This window comes from Helobdella robusta, assembly GCF_000326865.2.
Source record: "Helobdella robusta unplaced genomic scaffold HELROscaffold_26, whole genome shotgun sequence".
In the NCBI taxonomy this organism is placed as follows: domain Eukaryota; kingdom Metazoa; phylum Annelida; class Clitellata; order Rhynchobdellida; family Glossiphoniidae; genus Helobdella; species Helobdella robusta.
Genome location: NW_008704349.1, coordinates 1,058,036 through 1,075,268, shown reverse-complemented (window position 1 = coordinate 1,075,268; position 17,233 = coordinate 1,058,036). Strand labels below are relative to the sequence as shown.

Genomic DNA, 17,233 nt, shown 5'->3' with positions numbered 1-17,233 from the left:
TTCATTATCATAATCATCATTATCATAATCATCATCACCATCATAATCACCATTATCATTAGCGTCATCATCTCCAATACTACCGTACTGTTTTGTATATTAAGTTATATTAAATTGTTTTATCACCGTCAGTGATGTTAACATTAAAGCTTATTACTCCATTGCCACCACCATCATCGTCGTCTTCGACGTCGTCACCATCATCATTATCGTGACTACTATCACTATCACCACCACCACCATCATCATCATCATCAATACAATTCACCACCACCACCACCATCATCATCATCATCATCATCAATACAACTCACCATCATCATCATCATCTTCCTCCTTCTTCTTAGCATGACCAAACAACTCAACAGAATCAATTTCAGTGTAGTAGGGAAGATTCGAGCTGTTAAACTCCAAACGTATTATACTGTATGTATGTTTGTGTATGTGTTTGTGTGCGTGTATACGTGTGTATGTGCAAGCCTGTATGTGTACGTGTTCGAACATGTGTATGTGTGTGTGTATGCGTGTGTATGTGCAAGCCTGTATGTGTACGTGTTCGAACATGTGTTTGTGTGTGTGTGTATAAACTTGTATTTATGCAGTGTGTATTTGTGTGCGTGTGTATAAACTTGTATTTGTGCATATTAGAGCAGGCAGAAAAAAAAAAAACCTTACTTTGTATAAAAATGACATTCCCTGATAAACTTTGGACAAAAAATCCTTGCCTTGTTACGACAGCTTTTGGAGGACAACTCTGTCGCCTCCCATAACACAACCCATCTTTTTATGATTAAAAGTGAAAATGTAATCATCGTTATAGATGAAATTGTTAGAGTAACTAGGAATTTTAACACAATTTTGAAAAAAAAATCATTGGTTATGTTTAAAAAAAACAAAACAAAATCATTGGTTATATTAAAAAAACAAACAAAATCATTGGTTATATTTAAAAAAAAAACAAAACAAAGAAACCAAAACCAAATATGCAAAAAACTAGATACAACAAGAAAGCACAAGACGAATCATGCATACAAAGAAACAAAAACAGAAAAAAAAACAAAAACCTGAAAATCTTTTCATTTCTGATTTCCGCAGCCATAATCTTCACAAGAGCTCCCGGGTTATACGTTTCGGTCAGTTGAATCATGGAAGGCTCGACAAAGTCAGGAAACGACAGCGCTGATTTAAAAAAATAAGCACTTAGAAGTCATACATGACGACATCAAAGACATTACACTAACACAAACCAAACATTAATGTCACCAACTACAACAACATCAAATATATGACCTTAACAACAAAATATTAAAAAAAAACACATCTGAAAAATAACATTACCAAAGATCTTAAATGTTAATAGCGACAATAATTACTTACTGATAAAATCTTCGCTAATAAATGACCCTCTTGACCTCCTGACTTTTGTCGGTCTCAATTTCTTCCACCAATTACCATAAGTTCTCTACAAAAGCATAAATATCAAATAAGTTTTTTTTTATGATAATTAGTATTTTTTAAACTAACAAATAAATTAATGAAAATAAATATTGATAAATTAAAAATAAATACCAAAAGAAAAATATTTATATCTTTTAAAGTTAAAGAAAATCACTAAATGAAAATAAAATTAAAAAGAATACTAGAACGGCCGATTGTGTGAAATCTCCATAACGTGGAAATATCTGAGGGGGTCCAATTATGTTGTTGATTGTGTAGGATATGCTTCGCTCCGGTCCATACTGAGAACTGAAGTCAATTACCTCACTGGGGTAAAGTGAAATCATAGGCCTGCCTAACTCATCACAAGACTTTGTTAAGGATAGGCAATTTCTACCTAGGCACACAGATTTTAAAACCTCATCCATGACTTCAATCAAATTCTTATCATGGTTGCTAGCGCAATGATGGCAATTGTCCATTTTAAAATTTTTTTTTCTTTTGTTTGTTTTCGTTTTTAATTTAATGTCTTTTTAATAATAATTTAATATTATTGATATTGAATAATTAAAAAAAAACTTAAAATTAATTTAAAATATTTTGTTCATTCATTCATTCATTCTCATTGTAAATTAGTAATCTATTTAATTAAAATTAACAATACAATTTTTGTAAAATTGTTTTTGTTCAGTTTTATTTTAACTTTTTTGTTTTTTAAACAATAATTAACTGTATATTAAAAATAAAAAAAATCAAATATTTATCGCGTTTGTTATTAAGTCTATAAAACAACACTAATTTAATTAAAATGATTCAAAATAATAAAAAGACGAGAAAGACAAGAAAGCTTTAAAGTTTAAATTGAAACCAAAGAGGCTTTAGGGAAGTTCACTTTTAGATCTAAACCTACGTTTGTGAGCTTGGTCTCGAAGTTTACATTCATTACCTTACAATTACATTGCAATACCTTCAATGTGTACGTTAAATTTATTATAAACATTATGTTACTTAGGTTGATTCATGGCTTAAAAATGTGCAGTTATATACGTAGTTTTGTCAAATATACTGTTTCATACCATAAATATATTATCTAATCTTTATAGTTTTTAGACACGAATAGTTACCATTATGAACTACGCACTATAGTTCGATTATTTTGTTGAATGTGCGCCGTTTTAGTAACTTAAGCTGGCAGTTTTTATTAGATTCATGCAATACTCATTCTTCTAAGCATGAAAATGTACAATTTGTTAATAAAAATACCAACCAGCATTAAAATATAAAACGCTATCGTCATTTGATTATCATAAATATTTGAAAAAAATGTGAAAAAATTCAGTAACATTTATCTTATTTTTCTCACTCTCTCTTTCTTTCTTTCTCTCACTCCATTTCTTTCTCTCCCTCTCTCTTTTCCTCTCTTTTTCTCTTTCTCTCTTTTTCTCTCTCTTTCTTTCTCTCTCTAGTTAAAAGTTAAACATACGATGAGCTAACATCATCAGATTTCTCATAAAAAAATAGTTAAAAATATTAATTATTTAATATTAAATTATTGCTAATTAATAAATTTATCAAAAATATAGTTTTAAATAAAATAGATATTTAGTGTGCTTTTAAAATGTATAAATAATACAGTATAACACCTCAAGTAATCTTGAAAAAATTAAATTAAGTTTTAAAATATTAAATTGAATTAATTAAAGCAAAATATGGAGGAAGTGGAATTAAACGGATTAAAGACTGACGATTGCAATGACATGACCAAAGATGAGACTACGACCACAGCAGCCACAGCGGTTGGAATGGAGACTACTCCGAAAAACGACCTAACCCCTGGCCTACCAGCCCCTGACCTACCTCCTAGAGAGCAGTGGACTCAGAAAATGGATTTTATATTTTCTTGTATCGGATACAGTGTCGGGTTGGGAAATGTCTGGAGATTTCCATATCTATGCTACAAAAATGGTGGAGGTAGGTGGCTTCTTTTATTTGTCTATGTTTTTTAAAGTGTATTTTATAACACTAATAATTTTTTTGTAACATCAGAATGATAATAAAGGGACGGTAATGATGAAATGATGAGGCTGATGATGACAGAATGATGATGCTGGAAACGATGTCATGATGCCGATAATGGTGGCAGTAACAAATGTAAATAAACAACAATTATATATATTTCTAATTAACACCAACATTTACACACATATAGCTCAGCTCAGCTAACGTTTATGATAATTCGCTTGTTTGTTTGTTTGTAAACTTTGCACTTGTTGCCGAAACTTACACGCATCTGCTTTTATTTTAGCTTTTGGAAAATTTCATTTCTAACATTTTGTCAAACTTTTGACACAATTTTTTTGATAACTGATTAAATTCCGATTGAAAATTCAAAAGTTTATCTGATATCTATATGCAAAAGTCCTCATTGGAAAGAATGAATGCGTTCTTAAAAACCATCTCCCACTGAACAATTTCAAAATGCGCGTAACTGTGATGTATCTTGTTGTTGTTATATGCTGTTATATCATTCCGATACATGTTATTTTACTAGTAAAAATGTCAAAAACCAAAAATTTTATTCATGAAAGGTGCATTTATGATACCCTACTTGATCACATTGTTCTTCGCTGGCATACCGATGTTCTTTCTGGAGCTGAGTTTAGGTCAATATCTGAGTGTCGGTGGTCTGGGTGTTTGGAAGATTTGCCCCGTCTTTAAAGGTTCCAATTTTAATGACTTTATAAGTTTTATATAAAAAGCGCTACATAAATTTCTCACAAAAATTAATTAAATTCAAAACAGCCTTACATTTTTCATAAAAAATACTCGACCGCAAAGTTTTACTACTTAACTAAAACTAAACATGATCTCAAAAAACAGGGGTGGGATATGGTGCACTTATTGCAGCCGCTTGGCTGAATGTCTACTACATAGTTGTATTGGCCTGGGGTACGTTCTATATGTTCTCCTCGTTCACATCCGTTCTGCCATGGTCCTCTTGCGATAATTACTGGAATACATATTCGTGTAGATCTGATTACGAACTCGCTCATTGTCGTAATCACGGAGTCGGAAGTAGTGAAAGTGTCGAAAGTTTTGGTTCGATGAATAGTTCTGCTTTCCATTGGGAGAGTTCCAATCATTCGAAGATGTGTCCTGATGAGAATATGATGACGGCTTCCCCTGAGAGAGAATTCTGGGAGTTGGTGAAGTTTTTAGATTCTAACTTTTCTAAAGTTTAAACATAAAACATTCTGTTGTTACAACACAACAGCACATGACCACCCAATATAACATCGCATAACACACACACACATATATACAAACACACACACATATATATACAAACACACACACACGCGCACGCACGCACACATCTAGGTATCGCGTTCTTCAAATTACGGACGGCCTATGGACTCCTGGAATAATAAGATGGGAGCTGGCATTGACGTTGTTGTTAGCTTGGATTGCATGCTACTTCGCCATTTGGAAAGGTGTCAAGTGGACTGGAAAGGTTCTTTTTGAATGTTTCGCCATGCTTTTGTTGCTAGTTTGTTAGCTATCAGAGATGCATCACAGAGGACAAAGATATCGAACTGCACAAACACACAAACCACCAACACACACACAAAAACACACACACACTCACACACACATACACACACACACACACTCACACACACATACACACACACACTCACACTCACATACACACACGTACAGATAACTTGGTTCACTTCCATGTTCCCTTACGTTCTGTTACTAATTCTTCTAATTCGGGGTCTTACTTTGCCAGGGGCCGGTCAAGGCATTACCTATTATTTGAAACCTAATTTTTCACGCCTCTCTGATTCTATGGTGGGTATAAAAATTATTTTTTTCTGTAATTTTGTTTTATTTTTTTAAATAAACCGACACAATACGTAGAATATGCTAATTGTTATTCGTGAAAATGGCTCGGTGTCCCAGCCTGATCGTATTCTGCATCTAAAAAAGCTTATCGTTCAAATTTAAAAGTACAAATTTTACGTATTATTGCTATTGTTATAATAATCAACAATAATTGAAATTATATAATTAGTTATAAATAATTAAATAAATAATTATAATTAAATTATAATTATAGGTCTGGATAGACGCTGTGACGCAAATTTTTTTTTCGTACGGACTGGTTCTCGGAGCGCAGATTGCACTGGGAAGCTACAATAAGTATCACAACAACTGCATGAAGTAATGAAAAAAATATTTTAAATTATAATTATTATAATATCAATAATGATAATCATTATTAATATTAAATATTATTATTATTCGTTTATTCATTCGCTCATTCATTCACGAATTCTTCTATTTATCTATCAATCTTTCATCTATTCCAAATCGAATCTATTCGCTCGATGAATAAACAGTTCGTTCGTTCGTCCGTTCGTTCGTTCGTTCGTTCGTTCGTTCGTTCGTTCGTTCGTTCGTCTTATTATTATTATTGATATTATTATTACTACAAACAAATATTATTATAATAATTTCAATTTATTATTAATTAAAAATAATTAACAAATTCACTCTTTGCCGTCAAGGGACGCTCTCATAATCTCTTGCATCAACAGTGGGACGAGCCTTTTTTCAGGTTTCGAGTTTCGATAATGACGACGACGATGATTGGTTTTGATAATGATTATTTAATTTATAATTATAATTATTATAATTATTGTTATGATTCTATGGCGCTTAATTATTTTTCATACAGGTTTCGTAATATTTTCCGTGATTGGCTTCATGGCTCAGCAGCAAGGAAAATCTGTGGCCGAAGTTGCTCAGTCTGGTAGTTTATTCATTCATTCATTCGTTCGTTTGTTCGTTCGTTCATTCATTCGTTCGTTCATTCATTCATTCATCCATCCATCCATTCATTCGTTATTCAATCTATTTACACATTTTTTTAGCCTTATTCTGTCTAGTTTATGTTAGCCATGTATGTTTTCAATTAGCTAAGGGTTAATATTTCTTTCGAAAAGACATAGTTCAAAGCCACACACACACACACAAACACACACACACAAATAAACACACACACAAACACACACAAACACACACAAAGGTCCGGGTCTTGCGTTCCTCGTTTATCCCTCTGCTGTCAGCCAACTACCATTGTCACCCCTTTGGTCGGTTTTATTCTTTCTGATGCTGTTTTTTGTCGGACTGGATAGCCAGGTGAGATTTGAGTTTTGGTAATAGTTGTAAAGATGTTGATAATGATGATGGTGGTGTTGGTGTTAGTGATGATGTTGTTGTTGGTGATGATGATGCTGTTTATGGTGGTGTTGGTGATGATGATGCTGTTTATAATATTAATTAAATAGATAAACATTCAACCAATCAAATTGCTATCAATCATATATCAGTCAATCAAACAACTACACACACACACGCTCACACGCACGCACGCACGCACAAACACACGCACACGCACAGTTTTGCACGGTGGAAGGCTTCGTAACGGCTGTTGTTGACGAATGGCCTCACTTATTTCGAAAAAGAAAAGAAGTCTTCGTCCTAGTAACCTGCGTTTTGTCATATCTAGTCGGCTTATCCATGGTCACACAGGTTTGACACACACACACACTCATATACACACACACACACACACACATACACATTCACACACACGCGAACATGCAGGGCGGCATATACGTGTTTGAGCTGTTCAACTTCTACTCAGCTTCTGGAACAGTTCTACTGTTGCTAATATTTTTTGAGTGCATCGCCATCTCTTGGTCGTACGGTTGGTCATAAATAAATAAATAAATAAATATTAATAATAATAACAATAATTATGACTATAATTATGACTATAATTATGACTATAATTGCATTGACTATAATTTTCAGGAGTGGACCGGTATTACGATGCTCTGACTGACATGTTAGGCTATCGACCTTGCTATTGGTGGAAATTTTGCTGGACATTTACAACTCCATTCATTTGTTTGGTAGTTATAATAATATTAATTATGATAATAATAATAATAATAATAATAAAATTATTATTATTATAATAAAATTATTATTATTTTTAATAATTTACAGGGAACGTTCTTGTACCACGTGATTCAGCACCAACCAATCAAATATATGGATTATTCTTACCCTCTAAGCGGACAGGTGATTGGCTGGTTCATGACCATGTCCTCCTTAATTGTCATCCCGATATATGCCATGTTTAAATTTTTCCACGAAAAAGGAACTATTTTGGAGGTGGGTTTCGATTTCAGTTTCGTTTCGTTATCGGAGAGGTAAGTTTTGGGTTTAGTTTCGGTTTCGATATGAGGTAAGTTGAGTTTGGTTTATCTTTTAGTATCGTTTTAAAAGTTAGCATGGTTTCGATATAAAGAGTAAAGTGATCTGGGTTAGTTTTCGTTAATGAGGTTTCCATTTCGATTTCATTTAGTTGATGGCTGTTTCTTTGAAGTATGTTTGAAAATTTAAATTTTTTAAAAATGTTAAATTTGAAAGCAGCATCTGAAAGCATGCTTGCGACCGATATGAAACTGTTGCGTGTGTAATCTATGCTTATAACGAAAATTTTGTGATTAATTTGTGAATTTTAAAATTAGAAATTAATTTTCCAGCGGTTGAAAAAGATTTGTCGGCCAGACGTCGATGAGCCAGTGAAACGAAAACTTTTAAACAGAGACAACGTTTAAATATTGTTACTCATTTTTAAAGAAAAAAATTACAGTAATTGAAAAATAATTTGAATTTTGGATTATTTTTTAATAAAATTCGTCGATTTTATTACCCAAAGTGTAGTTTTAAATGTTTTTTTTCGATTTGTAAAGTTTGAAACTTCGATGGGTTTTTCATTTTTCTGGAAATATGGTAAATATGAAGCGGTTGTGTCATTCTTTGGATAGAAAAATTGCTAAACTCTTTCTTTTCGACCCTAAAAAATTTTTCAAATTCAATTAGTTATATATTAATATTATTAACAATAGGTTTAATATTTTTAAAAAATTATTTAATAATGAGGTTTTTTAAGAAAAAAGTAAATTTGTTCAAATTCTAGAAATTTCATAAGACTGTCGATGACTATCGAGTTTTATTGTTGGTTTAGGATCAATGTTGGAGTACTGAGAATGAACGAGTGAATGATTTTATTATTATTATCCTTCTTAAATTTTTAAGGAATTTTTCAGAATTTCATTTTAATTTATTCAAAATAATTTCATGGAAAAATACGTGATACTTTTGTAAAATAGTTAAGAAATAGTATAGATTAATTAACAAGTTTCGTTAAAATTCTGTTAAAATTGGTTTCAACTTTTAATAAAAATCTTAAACCAGAAGAGAAAAATTACATATTAAACTGACAGAAAAATTGCATTAATAACACGCCCATAAACACGCATTTTGAAAAAAAATATTTCTCACTTGCATACCCCCTGAAGATTCCATTTCGAAATGGTATCGCCCTCATATAATGATGCTTCTGCTGGCGAGCAATGCTTTGGAAACCGCAATACAGGTAGACTGCTATACCTGTGCCTATGATGATGATGATGATGATGATGATGATGATGACGATGATGGTGGTGGTGGTGGTGATGATGATGACGATGATGGTGGCGGTGGTGATGATGATGACGATGATGGTGGCGGTGATGATGATGCTGCTAGCAAAAATTGAGATGGATTTATTATGAAATAAAAATTTGTTGATTGTTGTTAAGGAATAAATTGATAGTGTGTCATTTATATTTACATTTTTTTCATACGTTTGTCCACCTACTCATTCATTCATTATTATTTTATTGAATTATAAACAAATTAAACAATTAAATTATTATTTATTTGCATTCCATCCAATCATTTGTTCATTCATTCATTCATCCGTTCGTTTCATCTTTCCATTCATCTGTTTGCTCATTTTTTGATTCAATAATTCATTCATCTACTCACTCAATCATTCATTCATCCGTTTAATTATTGGTTCAATCATTTCCAGATTCATTCATCTATTCATTCATTAACTCATTCTTTCAATCTCTCAGTCTTCGCTTCATGCATCACACGCACACACACGCACACACACACACACACACGCGCACACACACACACACAAAGAAATTAAAACACCGACGATGAAATTAATAATATGCATTTCATTCTTTCATTAGTGGCCGTTACGCCCATTCCATCCATCCTTTTAACTTCATCCATAAAATTTAATCAACTGATTAGAGCCAATTAGCCAGTTGGAAAAATTAACACGTGTTAAATTGTTAATTAAATCTAAAAACATCATTATCAGTATCGTCGTCTGTTATTACTGCATCATCGTCATCGTCGTCATCACCTACTTTATTGTAGATATAGATATTGTCGAATCATTGCTATCCTATACATACATACATACACACATACATACATGCACACATACATACACATACATACACATACATACACACATACACACATACATACATATAAATATAAAAATATATAGATATATATATAGCGTTGAATCTTGCTTGTCTTATAATGGCATATATTTCCAGATTTTGTTTTGAAAAAGTTCCCGTAAGAATAAAAACATAAATATATAAATTATTAATCAGTAATTGTTATCTATCGTATATTTATTTAATTATTAATTTACTACTACTACTACTACTACTACTACTACTACTACTACTACTACTACTACTACTACTACTACTGTTTCTACTACTACAACTACGACAACAACAACAACAACAACAACTACTACTACTACTACTACTACCACTACTACTGATACTACTACTACTGCTACTAATAACAATAGTAATAATAATAAATCATTTATATAAACCTAGCAGTAATATTAAATTAATATTGTTATAATATTAATATATAATATAATATATATAATATAATATATATATATATATATGACATATTTATTTATATATATATAATATATGTATATATAGTGATTCATCATTGTTTTGTTTGCCTATACTTTTCTATTAGTTTCTCAATTATCGATCACAGCATCATCATCACCACCAACAACAACATCATTATCATCACTAGCAACTCCTTTCAACACTCCACCGAACATGTGATGAATCGCATAAAACCGGAAATCACGTGTTTTGCCACTTCCGGTTGCTCCAGTACCAAAGATAACGAGTAACGCATAATCTGGAACAAACGATTATAAATGATCAGAATTACTAATTGGGCTGTTCATCTATCTAACTTATGAAGCGCTAAATAATGTCATTAATTAATTAATTAATTAATTATTATTTTCAAAATGATTTATAATAACATTTTGTATAATACACAAATTACCTTACTACAAAAGATTGTCATCAGCAAAGTGTTAAGATAAATAGAAACTTTAGTCACGTCGTAAAAAAAGCATCAAGAGAAATTTAGAAACATCAACAAGACATCAACAAAAAATCAGAAACATCAACATAAACATCAACAAAGCATCAACAAAACATCAACAAAACATCATCAAAAACATCAACAAAAACATCAACAAGAACATCAACAAAGACATCAACAAAAACATCAACAAAAACATCAAAAACATCAACAAAAGCAGCAACAAAAACATCAAAAACATCAACAAAAGCAGCAACAAAAACATCAAAAACATCAAAAAAAACATCAACAAAAACATCAACAAAACATCAACAAAAACATCAACAAAATGTTTTCTTGTCACCTCTGTAGCAAGGCTTACGCAACGGAGAAGTATTTACAAATGCACCTAGCCATCCACAAGGACTTCACAATTTCATCCGTTACATCAACGACTAATGTAACATCTGATAACACCAACAACGACAAAACAACAACAACAACGACGACGACTTCTACGTCATTAGTGACGTCATCGATAAACAATTTATCTTTCAGTAATTCAATAGAGTCTGATAAAACCTTTGGCACTTTTACTAAGTACAATAAATTCATTCAGCAAAATTATTTCTACTACAACAAGTTTCAGTTTGTTGATAGGTGCCCAGCAGAACAACAACAGCTAAAACACGTCTTAAAATCTCTACAGAACGACGAGACTACAAATTTGTCGCCAACCTCAACTACAAAATCCTGTGAGGTGATCAGCGGTAAGATGGAATTTCACGGATCTCCAGATAGCAGGCTGTTCAATGGCGGAATGTTTGAGGATGGCTACGCATCTCAAATTATGAACCATCATCAGCAGCAGCAGCAGCAGCTGCTCTCTCATCATGTTCAGTGCTCACAGCAGCAGCAACAACTCTTCGAAACAGTCGGTCCATACTTTCAGTCGCCAAAACAACAGCGCGTGCCTACAGCAGCTACGAAAATTTTCTACCAAACGTCAACGCTTCAGCAGCATGACCACCACCACCAACAACAACAACAACCGTACTACTTTAACCTCCAGCAGCAACAATCACAACTACGGCAGCCGCAGCAGTCACAAACGTTCACATGCAACTACTGTTTCAAGACATTCACACAGAGCAGCAACTACAAAAACCACATCCGAACGCACTCAGACGACCGTCCATACATTTGCGACATTTGCGACATCGGCTTCAAGGAGCGCTACCACCTCAAGAAACACATCCTATTCAAGCACAGCACAGAAGCCAAAGAAAAATGTCGCTACTGTGGCAAGCGTTTCAAAGATTCAACAGCCGTTCGAGCTCACGAGAGAATTCATTCTGACAAACGCCCGTATTCCTGTCAGCGATGTCTGAAGGCTTTCAAGACGAGTGAATGCCTCTGGCACCATGAAAACAGAAGCCGAACTTGTGGTAAGAATTTAGAAAGTGGCAGTGGTGTGGCTGGTAACAGTACTGCTGTTGGTTTGTTTGCGCCCTGCTGCAAATCAAGAAATGTCTCTCAGAATGTTTCAAGTGGGGTCACAGGTAGGTCCGCTGCTTATACTCGCGGTGATTTGCATTCTTTTAAAAAAAATAATTGTGGAGCTAGAGGAAAAAAATCAGATGCTGCTGATGGGGAGACGAAGAGAAATGAATTGAAGGTGAATGTTGGTGGGACTGACAACTACATCCAACATGGCAAAAGTGATGGCGGGTTTGCTTGCGGTGCATTTGAAAAGAGTAAGGAGAAATTAGAATGTTACAACAATAGCAGCGGTAACAACAAAACTGACGGCATCAACAACAACAGCATTAATTACAACATCAACAACATGTCAAACAGCAATTACAACAACAACAACAGCAGCAGCAGCAACAACAACAACCTCAATGATATTGACATTCCAAACTCAAATGTTGAAAACATCAACATAGGCTTGCAGGACGACAATTTTGTGTACAGTAATGTAAGAAATAAAAACAACAACAACAGTTTATACAACAACAACAACAGCAACAACAACAACATCAACAACAGCAACAGCAGCAACAACTGCAATGATACCGATTACATCAATCTAGCGACATCAACTTTTCAACAACTTAACGGTAGGTTTGATGACAACTACAATGGCTTTCCAGTTTATTCTAATAGCAAATTTTACTCCAAACACATTAATCCGTCCAACGATTTTCAACAACAACATCATCAACAACAACAACATCAACTTCATCCACAACAACATCAACTTCATCCACAACAACATCAACATCAACAACATCAACTCCATCTACAACAACATCAACAACAACATTTGTTGCTGGCGACAAATGCTCATCCTTCCCGAAACTTTCATAACGTTAGTCTTAACAACACCAACAACAACGCGGGCAACAATTTTGTTGCCAACTGCAATAACAACATCAACGGCAACATCAACAACAACGGCAACATCAACAACGACTGCAACATCAACAAAAATAGCAGTAATAACAATGTCATAATTCACAACGACAACAGAGACGATGTTGAATTTGTTGAAAAAGTTAAGACAGAAAAACAAGAAGAGCAAAATGTTGAAAAATCATTCTACGACACTCTAGACTCAAACGACAACAACAAAAACACAGTTTTCAACACTTTTGACAGCAGCAAAAACACAATTTTCAACAATTTTGATACCAGCAAAAACACAATTTTCAACAATTTTGACAACTTCTGCGACGGCAGTCCGGGCAGTATGCTAAATCTACTACATTCAGATCTTCAGCAAGATGATTTCACCTACCAGCCATCATTGAATTGTCAGCCTCAGCCAAATATTTTCCACCAAGCTATTTCTTCGCCACCACATCCACAATACTACTACTACCACAAGCAGTGCTACAAGCCACAGCCACACCCGACGCACATCCCTACTGCAGTGGTCACACCTTTCAATCAGATGGTCAACAAAAATAAAGATGGTAGCAACAACAACAACAACAGCAACTGCAACAACAACAACAACCTCGAACAACAACAAAATGAGAGCAACAATATTCTCGAGAAAAACGGAAATTATCCTAATGATGCTGGCAGTTACTGCACAGCCATCGAGTATAACAACATTGAAAATGTGTCTTGTATTGATGCCTACGCTGAAGATGTTGGTCACAACACGGTCTTGGATGACGATGGAGGTATTTCAAAATCTTTCGGCAAAAATGAATCCAAAAGCATCTACGATTCAGAGGAGGGGATGAGTTATGAAAGTAATGAGCAAGATACATCTGTGAAATCATCGACATTAAGTGATAGCTATGCAGATCATGTGAGTAATAATGAGCAGAAACATGAGAAAGCCTGCATTTCTTTTGAAAACTGTTTTCAATCTGACGAAAAATTTGAAAGTCTGGGCGGCAAAAACCTTCTCTACAACATTCACGAAGGCAGTCTCCTAGATGCATCAGGTACTGACGTTAACATTAATTCTTATGACCAGAGCCCTAGTAGGCTTCAGAAGCATCACATCAACAACAACATCAACCGCGTCAATAGCATCAACAGTTTAAACAACTCGAGCAACATCAACTCAAAAAGCATTAACATTTTGTGTGATGAAAACGAGGATGAAAGTAGCAACAACAACATCCACAACAACAACATCCACAACAACAACGACAACAACATCCACAACAACAACATCAACAACAACAACAACATCCACAACAACATTAGCATCAACAACAACATTAGCGTTAACACGATTTCAACCCTGCCCCCTTTTGAAACTTTTGCTCCAACATTGAAGATGCCGAGCTCGCCAGATGGCAAATAATTTTGAAATTCAAGTGAGGATTTTCTCGTCACAAAGTTTACATATTTTAATCTATTAAAATAATTAACTCAGTTAATTATTTTAATTCATTAAAATAATTAACTCAATTAATTGTAATCATTTTTCAGTTCGTACATTCGGAATTTTCTCTAATCATTCAGTCGATTATTTTCTCCTTGATCATTCAACCGATTACTTTACAATCTTTCAAACTACTTTAAAAATCACGTACGATTAATTAATCAATAGATAAAATTAATTTACGATTTAATCATAAAATAAAGATAATAATATAAATAAATATATCCTGCATGTTATTCGAAAACCAGCTCTCCACACAAAAAACAAATTGCTAAATATATCGAATATCTGTAATTTCAAAAGGAATCATAGTTTCAACATACTACAAACTAGAATGTCAAAAATATTTCTGGATGTACATTCAACATTTAATACAAGCATTGTCATTACGATTCCACCCATCCAACTTTCTTCTACATACACATTTTACCATCATACACACACAGAGACAAACACACACACACGCACAAACAAACACACATATACATACACATGTGTATTGACTTTTTTGATTTTTTATTGAATAGAATAATGAACATAACATTACAACTATTATTTATATTAGTCGTTCAATGTCGTACCCAAATAGACTTATTAACCATAATGAATTTTTCGATTAAATAATAATTGGATAATTAATTTATATTTAGGATGATAATTAATTACACACACACATGCACGCACACATACACGTACAAACGCGCACACACACGCGCGCACACACACACAGATATAATCATACTTACCGGGAAAACACTGTTGTCAAATTTTTTGATTAAAATTTGCTACCAATAACTTTAATCATTGATTGTGGTTATTTTTTGAGACACACGCACACACAAAAACACACACAGACACGCACACACACACGCACACACTTTTAAAAACATAAACAAACATAGAGAGAAAAGTTATGCTTATTTAATAAATAAATGATTCCAATCAAACGGATGTGTTTTCTTTCCCGACTGGCCGGCATGTTCGGCTTTCCCTTGTTTTGATAATGTCCCTTTCTCTTTCTCTCTCTCTCTTTATTTATCTCTCTCTCTCTCGCTCTTTCTCTCTCTCTCTTTTCTATTTATATTATAGTGAAAAGTCGTTTGGGCTGTATTAGCCCTCGGATGATTTTTGAGGAATATACCTGAAATACAGTATCTAACGCTAAGTATCGAGTAGTATTTTCTTCATGTGGTACAGTATGTATTCCATGCATTAGGTATATTGATTTGTATTCATCAATGTAGTATTTATTTAACTATTAAATGAGTAATTAAATAAAAAGTTTTGGTTAGTAACGTAATAAAACTTACATTAACGGTAGCAACTAGTACCAGCAGTAGTAATAACAAAGAGCAAGAGGAAAAGTAGCAATAGTAGTAGTAGTAGTAGTAGTAGCAGTAGTAGTTGTAGTAGTAGCAGTAGTAGTAGTAGTAGTAGTAGTAGTAGTAGTAGTAGTAGTAGTAGTAGTAGTAGTAGTAGTAGTAGCAATGGTAACAGCTGCAGCAGCAGCAGTAGTAGCAGCAGTAGTAGCAGCAGCAGCAATTGTAGTAGTAGTAGTAATTTTAAGAATTACTTCAATTATACCAAATTTATTCAATCACAGTCAGATGATGCCAAAAAAATTAATTATAAGTTCTTTGTTCTTTCTGGGGTTTTTCGTCGTCTCAATATATACCGGTTAGTTTTTTAATTTATTTATTTATTTCTTATTATTAAAGTGTGAAATGATTTTATCAGTCGTAGAAGCAGTAGTTGTAGTAGTAGTAAAAGCAGTAACAGTAGTAGCGGCTGTAGCTAATGTGGTCTTAGTTGTGGCTGTTGTTAACACGTAGCGTAAACTACTAAACATAATGCTGATCAAGTCAATTGTTAATAATTTTGAAATTAAATTTTGCAATCTTTATAACTTTTAATTAACATATTTAACCATTTGAAAATAAATCCCTATACAGAGCAACAACAGAATGACATCAACTCCGAAACACCCGCCAAAATTTACCAACTCCCATTCGTCAGCGAGATAATGACGTCATTTCACGTGCCGGCCAATCACAAGACTCGAATGAGAAACATCATCAACCGATACAGAGGAATGATAAATGATGGAGGAATGCATGGTGGAGTGAACGAAGGAGTGAACGAAGGAGTGAACGAAGGAGTGAACGAAAGAATGAACGATAGAATGAATGAAATAAATACTTATGGAAAAGTTATGAGGAGTGAAAATGGAAACGAAATGGCCGTGCTTGGCATACCGGTGGTAGCTTCCACCACTGACAATGATGAAGAATCCGATGCTGATGTTGGTGACGCTGATGTGAAAATTAACGATGATAACAACGGGCAGAAGAGGAAAAAGTTTCTGAAAAGATTTTATAGCGATTGGTGATGAATTTGTGGTTAAGTATTTATAAATGTGATCACTATTTATTGATTTTAACTTGAAAAACGCGTTTACTTTCATGAATTATATGTAGAAATGATATCAAATAAGAACAATTTATCGATCTAAAT

At 33.5% G+C, this 17,233-nt stretch overlaps 4 protein-coding genes across 4 annotated transcripts in view; 3 read left to right on the top strand and 1 right to left on the bottom strand.

Annotated features, from left to right (window-relative positions):
* The window catches only part of HELRODRAFT_173356 (hypothetical protein), a gene marked incomplete at both ends in the record, with an annotated part of 9,638 nt that extends 7,719 nt beyond the window's left edge, over window positions 1-1,919 (bottom strand). The window contains 5 exons of the mRNA XM_009019968.1: window positions 315-424; window positions 676-780; window positions 1,065-1,179; window positions 1,378-1,462; window positions 1,641-1,919. Of these exons, the coding sequence (XP_009018216.1) occupies window positions 315-424; window positions 676-780; window positions 1,065-1,179; window positions 1,378-1,462; window positions 1,641-1,919 (694 nt within the window). The remainder of the gene's footprint in view (window positions 1-314; window positions 425-675; window positions 781-1,064; window positions 1,180-1,377; window positions 1,463-1,640) is intronic.
* A 1,272-nt stretch (window positions 1,920-3,191) lies between these two features.
* Window positions 3,192-8,235, top strand: HELRODRAFT_99945 (hypothetical protein; the record flags this gene model as incomplete). Its single annotated transcript, XM_009019967.1, has 14 exons — window positions 3,192-3,408; window positions 4,026-4,157; window positions 4,318-4,639; window positions 4,819-4,951; window positions 5,161-5,295; window positions 5,564-5,667; window positions 6,015-6,064; window positions 6,185-6,259; window positions 6,536-6,648; window positions 6,910-7,041; window positions 7,117-7,219; window positions 7,327-7,427; window positions 7,525-7,692; window positions 8,067-8,235. 14 exons carry the CDS (start codon window positions 3,195-3,197, stop codon window positions 8,139-8,141), a joined length of 1,857 nt encoding a protein of 618 aa, XP_009018215.1. The 3' UTR covers window positions 8,142-8,235.
* Window positions 8,236-11,149: 2,914 nt separating this feature from the next.
* HELRODRAFT_80117 (hypothetical protein) lies at window positions 11,150-12,241 on the top strand (the record flags this gene model as incomplete). The annotated part of the gene is made up of 2 exons (XM_009019966.1): window positions 11,150-11,242; window positions 11,903-12,241. Coding segments are annotated over 2 exons (432 nt in total), but the record flags the coding sequence as incomplete, so codon positions are not given.
* A 4,088-nt stretch (window positions 12,242-16,329) lies between these two features.
* On the top strand, window positions 16,330-17,108 carry HELRODRAFT_173353 (hypothetical protein; the record flags this gene model as incomplete). Its single annotated transcript, XM_009019965.1, has 2 exons — window positions 16,330-16,396; window positions 16,672-17,108. 2 exons carry the CDS (start codon window positions 16,330-16,332, stop codon window positions 17,106-17,108), a joined length of 504 nt encoding a protein of 167 aa, XP_009018213.1.
* Window positions 17,109-17,233: the final 125 nt, after the last annotated feature.